Genomic DNA, 16,272 nt, shown 5'->3' on the forward strand with positions numbered 1-16,272 from the left:
TAACTGTGCATGTCGGCATTATTCCGCGTAAATTACACCATGACAACCATTAACCGGCTGACAGAATTGTCAGCCGTTTAAGTCATTTATTGGCTTCCTTCAATTACAAGGCGGTGAGATATCTATGCTTTTTAATAACAACGTGTATAATCGTGCTTTGTTAAGAGCGTGGGCAAGGCAACCTATGGAGCTATAGCTGGCAGTGATCACTTATCATCAAGTGGATTGCGTATTCGTTTAGATACTTTTTTAGTTTCATAAACATTTTAAGTACCTGTGTCATTTTACTTTGCTTTGAGTATACCATTCAGTCTTTTTCATTCATTCATTCATTCAATAATTACTTCTTTTACGCTACGTTGCTCTAAGGACAATAAGGTGAAAATAAGTAACAAAGTTTTTCTGACATAGCAAAATGCAGAGCTAACCTTAAATCAATACCAAGAATCACCGTTTAATATAGTTATCCTAATTCCTTTCTCTATTAGTGACTAAGTGGCAAAAACTTAAATTCCCATTCCATTCAGCTATAAATCAGGAAACGGAATGGAGAGCTGTCACCGAAGTTTCCGCAACAAATTCCCGTCGTTGCGAAGTTTCTGGATTAGTTTATAATGAACTAATTATAGCAACAATATCGGGACATTAATCAACCCGTCCTCACTCCATTAAAGGACAAAGAGTTGTAAGAGACAATCAATATGATCGTACGCCCGCAAAACGATTCAGTTTTGTAGTGACACTACATTTTTTGCACTTTTCAGGACTTTAGATATCTATAATATGAAGGTTGGATAATCCAGCATGAATTTGAAGTATGAATCCGTCCGGCAGTTTTACATTTAAAGATTCCATCTTAGTCCTTAGGTGCGGCAACGCATCTGTTATCGGCTTCAGGTCAATTCTATATGGATTCTGTTCCAGAATTATAAATATTCATTGGCGACAGTGGCCAGTTACCTTTAGGTGGACTGCAAGCTCGCTTACTACTTCAGTCTTAAAACGCCCCTTTCAATTACTTAACGATAAATGAAAGTCATTTAGAAAATGAAAATACAATATTGTTACTTAAAAATCAAAATGAAAATATTTTTATTGCATATACAAGAACCAGTCATTTCAAAAGTCAATAACCACGGCTGCTCTATAATGTGTTTTATTCATTGCATATAACGTGACAAACAAATTGCAACAATTTACAGTTTAAAACTTCAAGCACTCTCTAAAGTTTTATATTTTGCATGTTGATATAAAATGGTACCTACATGAAATAAAAGCTGCAAAATGCCTTTTTTGAATAAAATTTCAATTACATAGCCACCCTACATCGTCGTCATCTTCGAGGCGACAATGATGGATGAGCGTCGCTTTCTTACGCCGCTTTCAGTTCAATTTGATGTTCAAAACAACGGAACAATGGCTTTGAACTCAACGTTATAACGTTATGGTTAAATTGTTAATGTGCTGAAATACTAATTTTGAATTCGTAAATCTTAATTTTGAACATTTAGAATTATTTTTTATCACGCACTCAACATTTTGAGTAAATATCCATTTAAAAGAATATTAAAGGATTTACTCAAAATATTTAATAATAACTGCTTTTAGCATTTTAATATTACTTCATAAAGTAGGAGCATTATTTTATCATTTGCAATAAAATATAATTGCATTTAACGCCATCTAGTAATACATTCTGAAAGTAGGATTGCTATCATCGAAAATGACGCCCTCTCGTGCATTTAACTCAATTCTTCTGGTTCTCAACTCAAATACGATAACAGGCTAGCTAGTGATAGAAAAACAAAACATAGTAGACGGTTTAAGATTTTTTAGCTAGTTTCAAATATATTGTGTAGATGGCGTTGATTCTGCTTTATACAGATAAAAAATAATAACTATTTATCTGAGCAAAAAAATAACAATTTCTTGTCTTTTCATCCCCAATGCGCCTTACAGTTAAATTTGTTCAATCTTAATTCCCGTTTATAATATTTATGAAACTTTAACAATGATCTAAGGGATATAATCAACAAGAACAACAGGATACTTAAATAAATAATACTTTATTTCAGTTAACATTTTGAAGGAATGTTTAGTACCTAATATATATATTACAACGAGATAATACATAGACGAGACCGCTAGATAAAAATCTTTCATTATATAAATTTTCAGATATAAATTCATAATTGCGTATTACAATAAATTTTCTAGTACCAAATTTATTTAATACGATATGAGCATTTTATTAACTTAGTAACGAATGGACATTGGATCTTCACTAAAATCGTCTGAATTAAAAGTGCTACAAACGAAAATCGTACTACAATGGCGGAACACACGGCAGTAAACAATGTAATACAATTTTACAAACATAATTCCCTACTCTCCTTCAAAGCCGGCCCTCTCTTGTGATTGCTTTCTCCCAGGTAGCGTCTGTCTTATCGTTACGCTGTTCGTCCACCGCACGTCCGTCACCCGAGCACCGTCACCCCGGCCGCCGATATTTCGAGTAGATCGACGTGACCAGTAGATCGGCACCGAGATATTGACGGGCCGATGTGCCGGCAATATAAAACACGTTGGGACTTGTCCATACACCGCCGTCACACACGTGACAGCTGGACGAAAATAAACCGCCGATATCGGTTGCGGTGGACAAATTATCGCCGTCACTATATATTAAAATCGGCCCGAAATAATCTCGTTCTCGGTATCGGCTCGATGGCAAAGCGGTGGACAAACAGCCTTAGGTTAAATATAAAAAAAATGGAGCCACTATTTACCCGAGTGCCAAGGAAGGGTTATTTATTTTGTGATGGTTCACATGTAATAAGGAACAAACAATAGAACATCTTGATGAGTTCCAATAAAATAATAAAATGAGTTCCAATAAGATGAAGGTATGTATATCATTTTAACTTGAATACCAACACTCGAAAAAACTGCTACAAATTCAAACCAAGCCGGATAGAGCGTTTGACTTGGCTTGTGGAAGTTTGTAAAGGTTGTAGCCGATCACTGGAATGGACTGTCATTTTTTGAGATATCAAGGAATTTATAACAAACGCTTGGGTTGCGTCCACACATCATTATCATCATCAACAACCCATTACTGTCCCACTGCTGGGCACCGGTCTCCTCTCATAATAAGAAGGATTAGGCCATAGCCCACCGCGCTGGTCAAGTGCGTATTGGTAGACTTCACATACCTTTGAGATTTTTTTTTGTAAAAATCTACACTATCACTGCTTTTTGCGTCCACACATTTGTGCATAATATGTAAAGTTTTACAATTTGCGGTAAGTGCCAAATGTGTGGATGTATCATAACCTAATTAAAAATACTCCAAACTGTACATTTATTAGAATAATACATATATTTTTTAGAATACTTACCAATATGCCTAAAAATGGTTGCGCCATTGTAAGGTAACGTCATATTTAGACATTTACGAAAATATTCTTTGGACAGTTTTAGTAAATCCAACATCCATTTATTACTAGGTCAATGGAACATCTCGATTTATTCCTATTTCACCTACGAAAAACATTGTAATACAAACTTACAAATATTATTATTCGTGTTTCAAAATAGTAATTAAAGTTACATGTTATTATATAATAATATATCACCTATGTTTTCTTTTTCATCAACATAATGATTGAAGTGATAGACAAATTGCAACACATTTGATTTAAACAATATACAGAATTAACTTTACGTGTTACAATTATATATAAAAACATTATTTTTTACACAACCACAAATGTATATTAGTTATTCCAACGGATAGCTAATACAAGACATATTTTTATTGGCTTAGTACTATACCCTTAGTATGAGTTTTTACGTTTTGACAAAAATGTCTGTTTTTGTTTACGTATTTCCCATATATTTCCAATCAGTTCTGATACAATCCGCTAGGGGCGCTGATGGGAAATGTATGGGCAAATACGTAAGCCAATACCAAAACAGTCATTTTTGTACAAACGTAAAAACTAATACTAAGGGTACTGGTAGTAAATAATTTTTCGAAACTTAATTAAAAAAGGAATATAACATATTTTAAAATTCGAAACATCATGATGTCAAAGTACCACTAGTGATGTGGCGTGTATTCAAAGTATCGATAATACGAGCTTCTTCTCAAAGCTAGTGAAGTGCAGGACAGCCGCTATAGCGTTGAGCATGTGTTTCCTTCCCGCGTAATCAGTGGACATGAGATAGGCCATCACTACATTCTTCAGATATTCGAGGTTCGCTCCTTCCCGGGATTGGATTCGTCGTAGTCTAAAAAAAGTATATTATATGTAATTAAAATAATAAACGTGCAAAATTTATAACATGCACACACTTATTTACTTATAAATAAATTTGAGGTGGCTCTCTGTCATTTTAAAATTTCAAGTTGCAAGTAAGCTCCTTCTAAATAAAGACTAACACTTTCTACACACTACCAATACCAAATTTGATGTTGACTATCATTTAAGGTTTCTTTATTACATCGCACGTAAAAATGACTACTAATATTAATTAATACCATATCAAAATTATTACCTATCAATTTCCTCCTTCAAAGTTCTAATTACTTCTTTGAACCTCTCCTTCTCGATAGTAGCTTCACGTTGACAATCTCTGTAAAAATCATTATAATTGTATGAAGTATAGTATTAGTATTGTAATAACTATTGCTTATAATAATAAGCTTATATAATATAATAGCGCTACGAAAATATCATCATCATCATCATCATCATCATCATCATCATCATCATCATCATCATCATCAACCCATTACTGTCCCACTGCTGGGCACGGGTCTCCTCTCATAATGAGAAGGATTAGGCCGAAGTCCACCGCGCTGGCCAAGTGCGTATTGGTAGACTTCACATATCTTTGAGATTTTTTTTTAATAATCTCTCAGGTATGCAGGTTTCGTCACGATGTTTTCCTTCACCGTTTTAGCAAGTGATAATTAATTTCTAATACGCACATAATTTCAAAAAATCAGACGTGCCTGGGATTTGAACCTCGGACTCCTCGATCGAGAGGCCGAGTTTCTTAGCCTCTAGGCTATCACTGGCTATACGAAAATATAATAACAAAGAACTAATGGACGGATCCGCAAATTCGTTACTGTTACAAAATCTCGGGGATCCAAAACAATGTCATACGAACCCATATGTGCTTGACACTTATTAAAAAATGTGACTGACTTAATAAAAAATAACATTCTCGGAGCGTTATAACATGGGGCTTTTCAAAAAGGTGCAAAAACAGCTCCTTCAAAGCCGGCGATGAATTCGCGACTCCTCTGGTGTTGCAAATGTCATAGGCGACGTTGACTACTTTCCATCAGGCAGCACGTCTGCTTTATCGTTAGGCTCAAATATACATATATAAAAAAAGACAAATAAACTAATAGCTCACCTATATTGTCCCTCGAGTGCGTGCTTGTCTTTCCGTAGTTGCGAGATGTCGAGGTCTTTACGCGCCAGCTCGTGTGCATAGTGCAGCATATGCGGCGGGGCGTTACCATCCTGTGGGAGGTAATAGGTTATTTCACTCTTTAATACTAGAAAACGAATACGAATAATGAAGTGGATATTAAAAAAGTCTCTAAATTTATTAGGTTTTCACCAATTTGCATAGTAAACCATGCAAAAGAAAATATAAACAGCACATAGTCAATCCGGTGGATGTATACTAGTGCTGGACCGAGCTTTCAGCATCAGCTTAGGTACCGTCAGCAAAAAATACCACCTTCCGCAAACCCTTCGGCTTTGGCTAAAATTGACAAAAGTTTCATTCAATGCCGAAGATTTGTAAGAAACGCTTAAATTAAACTAAATGCTACGACGAATGCGTGAGATCGCTATCGAAATAGTAAAGTGTGGGTAGCAAGCGCACAGTCCAATGTGGACTTGGCCTGCCAGTTATTATGCCAGTGTTGTCACATTATTTTGAAATGTTATCCGATTATACAGGGTGAATCTCCATAAAGTGCACATATTGAAACTGGTAAAATTAAACCGCATTTTGTCGACAAAAAAAATAAAAAAAAATTGTTTTGGGTTTTACGACCTTTTGAAGTTTTTTTTTTGGAATTGTGCACCTAAACTAAATAAATCGCTATAACTTTTGAACTAAAAGAGTTATCATGTTCAAACAAAAATTACAATGAATGCCAATTATAGGCCGTACTGATCCATGAAAAAAAAAACAAAAAAGTTTATCTTCCCAGAAAAAAATAGTCAGATTAGTGTGAAGAAAGCAATTTTTTTAGGTTAAATTTCAGTAATCGTGAATTTCCTCAAAATAATCTAGGCTTTATATTTTATTTTTATTATTTAATGTAATTCTACGTCGTATTAGCTTTCAAACACTAAAAAAAGCATGCCTCTAACTTAAGTATAAAGTTTCCTACGAGCGCTTAAACAAAGGCAGTTTTTAAGGGTGTTGGTAATAAATAACATTTTTAATACAAACTAGTGTTTTTTTTTTAATTATTAAAGATTTATTTTATTACTGTTTTATTACTTTAATATCGTCAAAAATAAGAAACTACCATGAATTAACCATTGAAACATATTTTTGATAGTTTCCTTTGTTTATATTTTGGACATCTAATTATGAGTCGGACTATACCAGTTTCATTAGGGCGCACGTGCGTCGCGTCATGATCTTTTTTGAAACGTTCCTAGCAAACTTTATACTTGAGTTAAAGGCGTGGTTTTTTTAGTGTTTGAAAGCTAATACGACGTAGAATTGCATTAAATAATAATAAAAAAATAAAATGCCTAGATTATTTTGAGGAAATTGATGATTACTGAAAATTTTACCTAAAGTGCTTTTTTGCACTAATCTGACATTTTTTTCCTGGGAAGATGTTTTTTTTTTCATGGATCAGTACGGCCTATCATTGGCAATCATTGTTATTTTTGTTTGAACCTGATAACCCTCTTAGTTTAAAAGTTATAGCGATTTATTTACTTCAGGTGCACAATTCCCAAAAAAAAAATTCAAAAGGTCGTAAAACCCAAAAAAAAAATTTTTAAATTTTTTTCATATTTTTTTTGTCGAGAAAATGCGGTTTAATTTTACCTGTTTCAATATGTGCACTTTATGGAGATTCACCCTGTATAATGTTAGGCGTAGTTCCGCGAGCGGATGTAGCTGTCGGTCTCGTCCAGCAGCGCCGCGTACCGCCCCGCTGTCTACACACTCCCCCTCCCCCTCCCCTACTGACCGCGAGCACCCCGTGGCCGTCCTTCCAGAGCGCGTCCTCCGCGCTGAGCTTGCGGGAGCGGTCGTTGCGCGAGCGGATGTAGCTGTCGGTCTCGTCCAGCAGCGCCGCGTACCGCCCCGCTGTCTACACACTCCCCCTCCCCCTCCCCTACTGACCGCGAGCACCCCGTGGCCGTCCTTCCAGAGCGCGTCCTCCGCGCTGAGCTTGCGGGAGCGGTCGTTGCGCGAGCGGATGTAGCTGTCGGTCTCGTCCAGCAGCGCCGCGTACCGCCCCGCTGTCTACACACTCCCCCTCCCCCTCCCCTACTGACCGCGAGCACCCCGTGGCCGTCCTTCCAGAGCGCGTCCTCCGCGCTGAGCTTGCGGGAGCGGTCGTTGCGCGAGCGGATGTAGCTGTCGGTCTCGTCCAGCAGCGCCGCGTACCGCCCCGCTGTCTACACACTCCCCCTCCCCCTCCCCTACTGACCGCGAGCACCCCGTGGCCGTCCTTCCAGAGCGCGTCCTCCGCGCTGAGCTTGCGGGAGCGGTCGTTGCGCGAGCGGATGTAGCTGTCGGTCTCGTCCAGCAGCGCCGCGTACCGCCCCGCTGTCTACACACTCCCCCTCCCCCTCCCCTACTGACCGCGAGCACCCCGTGGCCGTCCTTCCAGAGCGCGTCCTCCGCGCTGAGCTTGCGGGAGCGGTCGTTGCGCGAGCGGATGTAGCTGTCGGTCTCGTCCAGCAGCGCCGCGTACCGCCCCGCTGTCTACACACTCCCCCTCCCCCTCCCCTACTGACCGCGAGCACCCCGTGGCCGTCCTTCCAGAGCGCGTCCTCCGCGCTGAGCTTGCGGGAGCGGTCGTTGCGCGAGCGGATGTAGCTGTCGGTCTCGTCCAGCAGCGCCGCGTACCGCCCCGCTGTCTACACACTCCCCCTCCCCCTCCCCTACTGACCGCGAGCACCCCGTGGCCGTCCTTCCAGAGCGCGTCCTCCGCGCTGAGCTTGCGGGAGCGGTCGTTGCGCGAGCGGATGTAGCTGTCGGTCTCGTCCAGCAGCGCCGCGTACCGCCCCGCTGTCTACACACTCCCCCTCCCCCTCCCCTACTGACCGCGAGCACCCCGTGGCCGTCCTTCCAGAGCGCGTCCTCCGCGCTGAGCTTGCGGGAGCGGTCGTTGCGCGAGCGGATGTAGCTGTCGGTCTCGTCCAGCAGCGCCGCGTACCGCCCCGCTGTCTACACACTCCCCCTCCCCCTCCCCTACTGACCGCGAGCACCCCGTGGCCGTCCTTCCAGAGCGCGTCCTCCGCGCTGAGCTTGCGGGAGCGGTCGTTGCGCGAGCGGATGTAGCTGTCGGTCTCGTCCAGCAGCGCCGCGTACCGCCCCGCTGTCTACACACTCCCCCTCCCCCTCCCCTACTGACCGCGAGCACCCCGTGGCCGTCCTTCCAGAGCGCGTCCTCCGCGCTGAGCTTGCGGGAGCGGTCGTTGCGCGAGCGGATGTAGCTGTCGGTCTCGTCCAGCAGCGCCGCGTACCGCCCCGCTGTCTACACACTCCCCCTCCCCCTCCCCTACTGACCGCGAGCACCCCGTGGCCGTCCTTCCAGAGCGCGTCCTCCGCGCTGAGCTTGCGGGAGCGGTCGTTGCGCGAGCGGATGTAGCTGTCGGTCTCGTCCAGCAGCGCCGCGTACCGCCCCGCTGTCTACACACTCCCCCTCCCCCTCCCCTACTGACCGCGAGCACCCCGTGGCCGTCCTTCCAGAGCGCGTCCTCCGCGCTGAGCTTGCGGGAGCGGTCGTTGCGCGAGCGGATGTAGCTGTCGGTCTCGTCCAGCAGCGCCGCGTACCGCCCCGCTGTCTACACACTCCCCCTCCCCCTCCCCTACTGACCGCGAGCACCCCGTGGCCGTCCTTCCAGAGCGCGTCCTCCGCGCTGAGCTTGCGGGAGCGGTCGTTGCGCGAGCGGATGTAGCTGTCGGTCTCGTCCAGCAGCGCCGCGTATCGTTCCCGCTGCGTCTGGACCTGCTTCTCCAGGCTCAGGATGCGGGTCTTGAGGTCTGACGTCACTTCTCGGTGGTAGTCTTGCTCGCTTTTCAGTTTCTGTCGAAAAATAACAAGAAATTATTTATTTAAGTTTAAACATTTTGATTACTTCCGGCAACTCAACACGAGATGGCGCTACACGTTTGGCACTCACGTATATATACTTCGTATAAAGTTTACAATTTTTGTGACGGAATCTATTACTGCCTTCACTGCTTTGGATTCAATGATTTTAAGATCTACAACACAATGATTTGCGCTTACAAAAGCAATAAATTTTGCTATAATAAATATTTTCATATTTTTTTATAATTGTTCTTGCCTTAAAAACCTTCAGCAGTCTGGTGTACTTCATGCAGCTCTAATTGTAGGAGGGACCCTCCTCATATCCATCCATGAGATGAGCGACAGTTTGTAGTGTGCGTAAGACGTAAGTGGAATAACATAGAGGTGTATTTTTTTTTCCAAAATGAAGTCGTCCGATTCCCGGAAGGAAAAAGATATTTTAAAAAAGTAATAATGCGGTTTTAGTTTTTATCAAAAGTTATATTTATTTACCCTTTATTGACCATGTTAAAAACAGTGTGGCGCAAAAGGCGGACTTAATGCTAAATAGCATTAGGTCCGCTTTTTTTAATTTAAGATAAGCTTAGTATTAGGACAGTAACAATAAAGACTTCAAACTATCAACACGCCTCTCAATACAACACGAACCTTCCTTCCCTACAAGTTACCACTTATCTTTGCAGGCCACTTGCCCGTAAGCATTTTATGTTCTCGTCTTCATTACATAAAAATCCTAAAAGCCCCACCTCCTCATGCAGCCGCAGACAGTCCGCCTTATCCTGCTTTTCTTCCTCCAGCATCAGGGCGTATGTCTCCACTTTCTCCTTGAGCACCGATACCTCCAGCCTGAGATCATCCAGCTCACTCTCCACCTCGTCTCCAGACACCCTGGCTTTCATGTTCTGTAAGAAAATAACATTATTTTATTTTGTAAGAAACAACGTTAATAAAGCAATACTTTGAAACAACCCACAATGCGGAGTTTTAAGTATTTGATTTTACGCCACATGCTATGGAAAAAAATCGAATGACATACATATGTACATGTTACGCGCAATTCAAGTAAAATTTTTGTGGTGTGAATTAATTAACCAGAACACTGCAATGATACGAAATACATAAATGTACAGCAATATTCACAATACAGAACAATTTTGAAAATTGCTTTTATTTAACTGTTATTTAGTGGTGTCTTGCCAGTAAAGCACTAAACTTTCCTCAACTCTACAAGGAGAAAAAATAATAAAATATCAAATTCATTACCTTATATGTCTCGAACTCCATTCTCAGATTCTCCAACTCCTCTCTGCACTTGTTATGTATATTTTCATATCCTTCCACCTTAAACACAGCCGCAATATCGATAGGGTTGCCGAGTTTCTCGTTCTCAGCGATTAGTTCCTTCTTCAGTATGTGCATTTTGTCTATCAAGGTGTGAAGATACTCGCTGTCAGCTAGTTTGTCGTTGTCTGTCTCACTTTTTTGATTGTCTTCTGAAACTGACATGATATAATAGTCTGAGATCAGAGTGTGAAATTTTTACACATAATATATGCCTTTCCCAAATATGAACAATGTCTTTAATTTTTATTTAAGATAAATTATTTTTAAACAATGAGCCTGATAATCGAAACAGGGACATCTAGAACCTGGCAGGCATGACACTCTATAATAACTTAATACTAATAATAATCAATGCCATCCATGGATGACTGTAAAGGCTGCAAGCAAATGTGTTTCCGTAATCACACCCTTCAAACCAGAACACTGCAAAGATGGTGAAAGCACAGGAAGGTGGTGTTGCCTCTAGACTCGATTTAAAAGGGATTCTACCATCATTATTATTTTATGATTGTATCACGAATATCATCCTCAATTATTCTTACCTATTCCAGGATTGCTGGCCATCCGATCCAGGAGTCTACCGTTCATGGAGTCCCTCAACTGCTGGATGATGTGCTGGTCCCGTCGCCGCTGCAGATCATATTCACCGATCGTCTGCGACAACTCCGCTATCTTCTCTTCTAGAAGAGCCACCCTTTCTTCTTGACGTGCGCAGATCTTGCGCGCTGATTCTTCGGCGCGTTTCGCTTTAATTTGCTCCTAAAACATTAACAGTTAAATATATATCTTGTATCTTAGAAGCAAACGACCATTTAGCTAACCTGATGTTATGTGGTTGCAGTCACTTTATCACAAAGATGTATACATGTAATTATCTTAATACAGATTGAGTTACTGCTGGGAAAGTTGGAACACTATATTAATGTCTATGATTTTACTACTTTAAATCAGAACATGGTAGTGCCACATGCATCTGCCATGATATATGATTAATCTATGATTTCTTTAATAGACAAAAATCCTATAACTCTTTAAAATGTAATGTAAATATTTTGATTTGGTACCAATTTTGATACCAAAATCCTACCACACCCACTTCCCTGAGGTCGGCTACAGAAGCATTGCTTCCATTAAGAAGGACACTTTGGATAAATTTGTGTCTCCTACTATACCCTTTAAACTAGAACACATAACTTTAATACTTCTGTCATTAGGCAAAGATAGGAAACTTGAACTTGAACCTCAAAGGGGTTTTTGCTGGTTTAACTTTCGCTACAACTATCTTACTACCTGTACTGCTAAACGGTACTCTGAAAAATTGATCTTAGTAAGCGTTAGACCACACTCACCTCTCTAATAGCAACGGAGTGCGACTGCTCCAACAGCGCTAGCTTCTGCTGCAGCCGCACCAGCAACGCCGGGGTTTCCACCGTCCTCGCCTCCGCTCTATGCAACCTTCTCTGGGACGCTTCTAGTGAGCTTGATAGGTCGCGGACACGTTTCTCTAATTCTGCCTGTGATGCTAGTAAAGAAAATTTTATGATTACTGCTACCATTGTATTGTTTTACTGTTATCTCTCTCTACCTATTTCCACTTTTATTGCTATTAGGCCTCAGAAAGTTTTCAAGAAGTCATTTCAATACATTGATTAACATTGAATAGCAAAGTAAATAAAGTAATATATGTTTAAGAACCAATAATATAAATATGTGTATTACTATTTAACATGACAACACAAGTAAAGTATCTTACCCTGAGTTTCAGAACTGTGCACAACCTTATCTTCAAGTTTCTCTTTTGTTTTCCTCTCCACATCAAACTTCATATGGAATTCTCTGAAAGAGGATCAATGAATTAAATGTGCCTATGCATTTCTTCCCAGAAAATCAAATAATTTAATAAAGATATTTTGAAAACTCACTTCAACATAGCAGCATGATCTGCCCTCTCTTTCTCCCTCTCCTGGATCTCGTACGCGATCTTAGCTTTCAGGTTGCTGATCTCCAACAAGTGCTGCTGTACCAACGTCTTTGTCTCCTCTTTCATTGCTGCTAACATATTCTCGTACTGAAAAATATGTTGTTCTATTAAATTACTTGAACTTTTCCAGATAGCCTTGTCAGATGTAACAATTTTTAACTGACAGAAAATTATTATTTATTAATTGCATGTAGTTTTTTTTTTAATATATGTCCAGCAATTTTTTAGCAATGCTGTAATTATTTATAATGACATGCCCTTGTATGCGCCAGTTTTACATGAGTCCTAAAATGGTGGTATATACCTAAGGAAATTGTAACTTATTTAAGTTTTAGTTATTTACTTTGTCATGACTCAATTAAAACTCAATTAAAACTTATTAGTCTGAATTTTATGTTATTTTCTTTTTACTTGATTTAAACTTGAATGACACAATGGGTCTCTAAATTATATCTACATACACGAATTTGTATGTGTTGTAATTAGAGATGGGCAAAGAACCCGGTTTAAACCCTGTGCAGGGTTTAAACCCAATAAATACCCGTTTATTTCCTCCCACTGGGTATTTATCTGGGTGTTTATAAAATGAGTTAATAAAATCTACACAAAGCTTTTAAAATAGTTCAAATGTTTATTTAATAGATATACTATAGGTTTTTACTGTATTTCTAATGTTTTTACATTTTTAAATATAACATTTTTAGGGGTTCATCTATTTTTATTACATTTTTAATTATTATTTGTTTGACGAAACAAATATCGCACAACTAAAACAAATAAATATACCTCTCGTATACTATTGCACAGGTGGTGTGGGAATATGGGCATATAATGTAAAATGTAATTCTTACGTAATATCTTAATAATTATAGCTTTAAGAAAAAAAATATAAACATTATTTTATAGAAAATTTTAAGTGCTACAACTTTGGTCCAAGGTACTTTTCGATAAAATTTACCGTTTTCGAGAAAAATCCAGAAAGCCGAAAATTTTGACGTTTGACCCCGAATAAGTGCCGACACACACATCGATGAGGACTTTTAGAACTCTACTTGTGATGGTAAACCCAAGGTCTCTACGGAAATTTAGCTTTATGTTATTTGATTACTATTTTTATGTCTAAATTGACCGGACTATAAAAACTCCTCTATCAAAATGTTTCAATGTCATTTTCTGTAAATTAAGTAGAAAAAAGTTAAAAAAAGTCTTCCCAAGGTTTAATCTATTATTGTTATTATCTTTGTTATTTTTGGTTTAACGACAAAAAGTTATAGAACTAAAATTATAGAACTAAAATTATAGATAAATCAATTTGAAACCATAATTGTTCTTACTAAATTTCTGTGCGACGAATAGTTTGCCTGGTAGAGCGTAAAAACGCTTAGTGCCCCTTTTTTCAAGATGGCGGCCGAGGGACAACAGTTGGGACTCCACAAATTAGGATTTAACTGTACACTAAGCCCTTTACACTAATCATTGACATCTATAAAATAAAATTGGGTCTTCGAAAATTGCAACCCAAATGTAACACATCCGAATGGACTATATCATGACTATAACAGCGTAGTTAAATGAAATATGTGCTTTTAGAGCGCATATTTAGTGAATTGTTTACAATATTATTTTAAAAATGATATTACACGAAGAAAATAAAAATATGAATGACAATAGTTTACACCCGCTGTTTGGGTGTTTATTTGGGTTTAAACCCTATTTCACCCAAAATACCCGGTTTAAACCCGTATCCACCCATTGGGTTTAAACCCTCTGCCCATCTCTAGTTGTAATACAAGTGGTATTACAACAGATATAAATTCATACCCCTGTTTGACAACTTTAAATCAAGACAAAAACTCCATACTATATATAAGACAAACCTATATATTGCTAGCAAAAAATACATACCTTCTCTCTAGTAACTTTCTTATCAGCCTGAAAAGCCTCCTCCATGCGAGACTTCTCGGCTGTAAGGGTGGATAGTGACAGGATAAGGGCCGCAACTGAATCATCTGAAGCTGAAAGTACAATTTTAATTAATTAATAAATCCAATTATTTATTACTTATTTTTTAATAAATCAGTAAAAAATATTTTAAAAACATCACATCAATTAATTAAATGAACAAGTATACTTTATGGCCAAGTGAGAAATATTACAATAAATATAAATTGCTATATAGTTAGATGATTGAACAGCATTTCTAACTAAAACTAAATACAAATCATAATCGCTGAATTTTATTATTAGTATTGAGTTAGTTTTCATTGTTTTTGGATATACTCTGGCATGTTTTACAAATGTTAATTTGTTTATGTTTGTAATATTAACTCAAGAATTTTACTCAACTTACCTCCTTCATTTTGTCCATCGGTCTTGTTAAGAGCTTTTAGGCTTATTTCTAAAGCCTCTTTTTCTTTCGCAAGTCCCTTATAAGCTGCAACCACATCTGTAAAATATAGTTTAATGGCTTGTTTTTATTTTATTTTATATCGGTACTGTGTAACCAAATTGTACGTCAATGCATAGCCATCCCAAAATGGCAAAAGATTTTGAGGTAAGGTATTTACCGACATGTAAGTATGTAACATATGTAAATACTACCGTTTTTCCATACTTGACCACAGTTTCAAATTCAAATTATTTATTGCTCATACTTATTATTATAGGTCTTACAAATTAAATATAGTGCAAGCATGCACCCTGCTAGGGTATTGCAATTTAATATTTACAAATTTATTTTGTAACACGAAATGTCTTATCATTATTAAACAATTTTTAAAATTAATAGAAATAATTATATCTATTGTAACATAGTCGAGATAGAATTAATTATACATGTCAATTATTTTAAAGAATTAATATAATGTAATAATCATAATAGTTAATTAGTCAATTATTTGTATAGGTCAGAATGTCTCTTATGTAAATAATATTATTTAATTGTCAATTTGGTTAAAATTAAATAAAGGAAATCATTTGAAAATAATTTGAAAAACAGTTTTGTTCCTCATAGGAACATTTCTGCTATTTTTTTCATCTGGACTTTATTTGGAAAATAAAAAACAGATGAAAAATAAACACCAGATGTTTAGAAAAGAAAGACCAGATATAACTCCCACTGACTAAGAATTAATTGGATTAAAGTAAATCAAACAACAATCCCATATTTTAGATAGTAATTTAATATCAATCTAAACTCACCTCTAAGACGTGCTTCGTATCGCTTAATTTGATCTGCTTGCTTGGTTATTGTCGATATTAACTCTTGTTTCGACAACGAATCCATGTTTTAATTGAAAGTAAAATATGCAGTATTTTACTTATCCTTAATTTACTTCCACTTCAATTTACACTAAGTTGCTTATAACAGTACCACCGTTGCTTGGCACCATCGGAAAAAAATAATGAACATCTGTTTGCTTTTACCTTGCCAATATTTTTTCAGTTATCATTGCAAAATAATTTACACAACAAAACTCAATTTCAACTTCACGTCATTGACAAGTGACAGCTAACTAATGTCGTGATTTTGACGGAGAAATATTTTGCCCATAGTGACAGCGACATGATATCTCGGAATTTGGCTTAATTAAATGGCCAAGAAATATAAAAT

At 38.4% G+C, this 16,272-nt stretch overlaps 1 protein-coding gene across 2 annotated transcripts; it reads right to left on the reverse strand.

Annotated features, from left to right (window-relative positions):
• Window positions 1-2,047: 2,047 nt before the first annotated feature.
• Window positions 2,048-15,966, reverse strand: GCC88 (GRIP and coiled-coil domain containing 88 kDa). 2 transcript variants are annotated; one of them, XM_073082467.1, is made up of 13 exons: window positions 15,861-15,966; window positions 15,010-15,105; window positions 14,565-14,674; window positions 12,601-12,746; window positions 12,432-12,514; window positions 12,028-12,200; window positions 11,221-11,437; window positions 10,598-10,827; window positions 10,081-10,236; window positions 9,116-9,325; window positions 5,437-5,546; window positions 4,564-4,641; window positions 2,048-4,296 (listed from the first exon to the last, which is right to left on the reverse strand). In XM_073082467.1, the coding sequence occupies exons 1-13, from the start codon at window positions 15,943-15,945 to the stop codon at window positions 4,125-4,127; spliced, it is 1,866 nt and encodes a 621-aa protein (XP_072938568.1). In that variant the 5' UTR covers window positions 15,946-15,966; the 3' UTR covers window positions 2,048-4,124. The 2 variants fall into 2 exon arrangements, with proteins under 2 accessions (XP_072938568.1, XP_072938567.1); XM_073082466.1 differs by lacking the exons at window positions 2,048-4,296; window positions 4,564-4,641; window positions 5,437-5,546 and having other exon boundaries at window positions 8,783-9,325; window positions 10,598-10,833.
• Between the last annotated feature and the right edge of the window lie 306 nt (window positions 15,967-16,272).

This window comes from Epargyreus clarus, unplaced genomic scaffold (genome assembly GCF_041222505.1).
Source record: "Epargyreus clarus isolate Ecla_fem2 unplaced genomic scaffold, WU_Ecla_fem_2.2 ptg000018l, whole genome shotgun sequence".
NCBI lineage: Eukaryota > Metazoa > Arthropoda > Insecta > Lepidoptera > Hesperiidae > Epargyreus > Epargyreus clarus.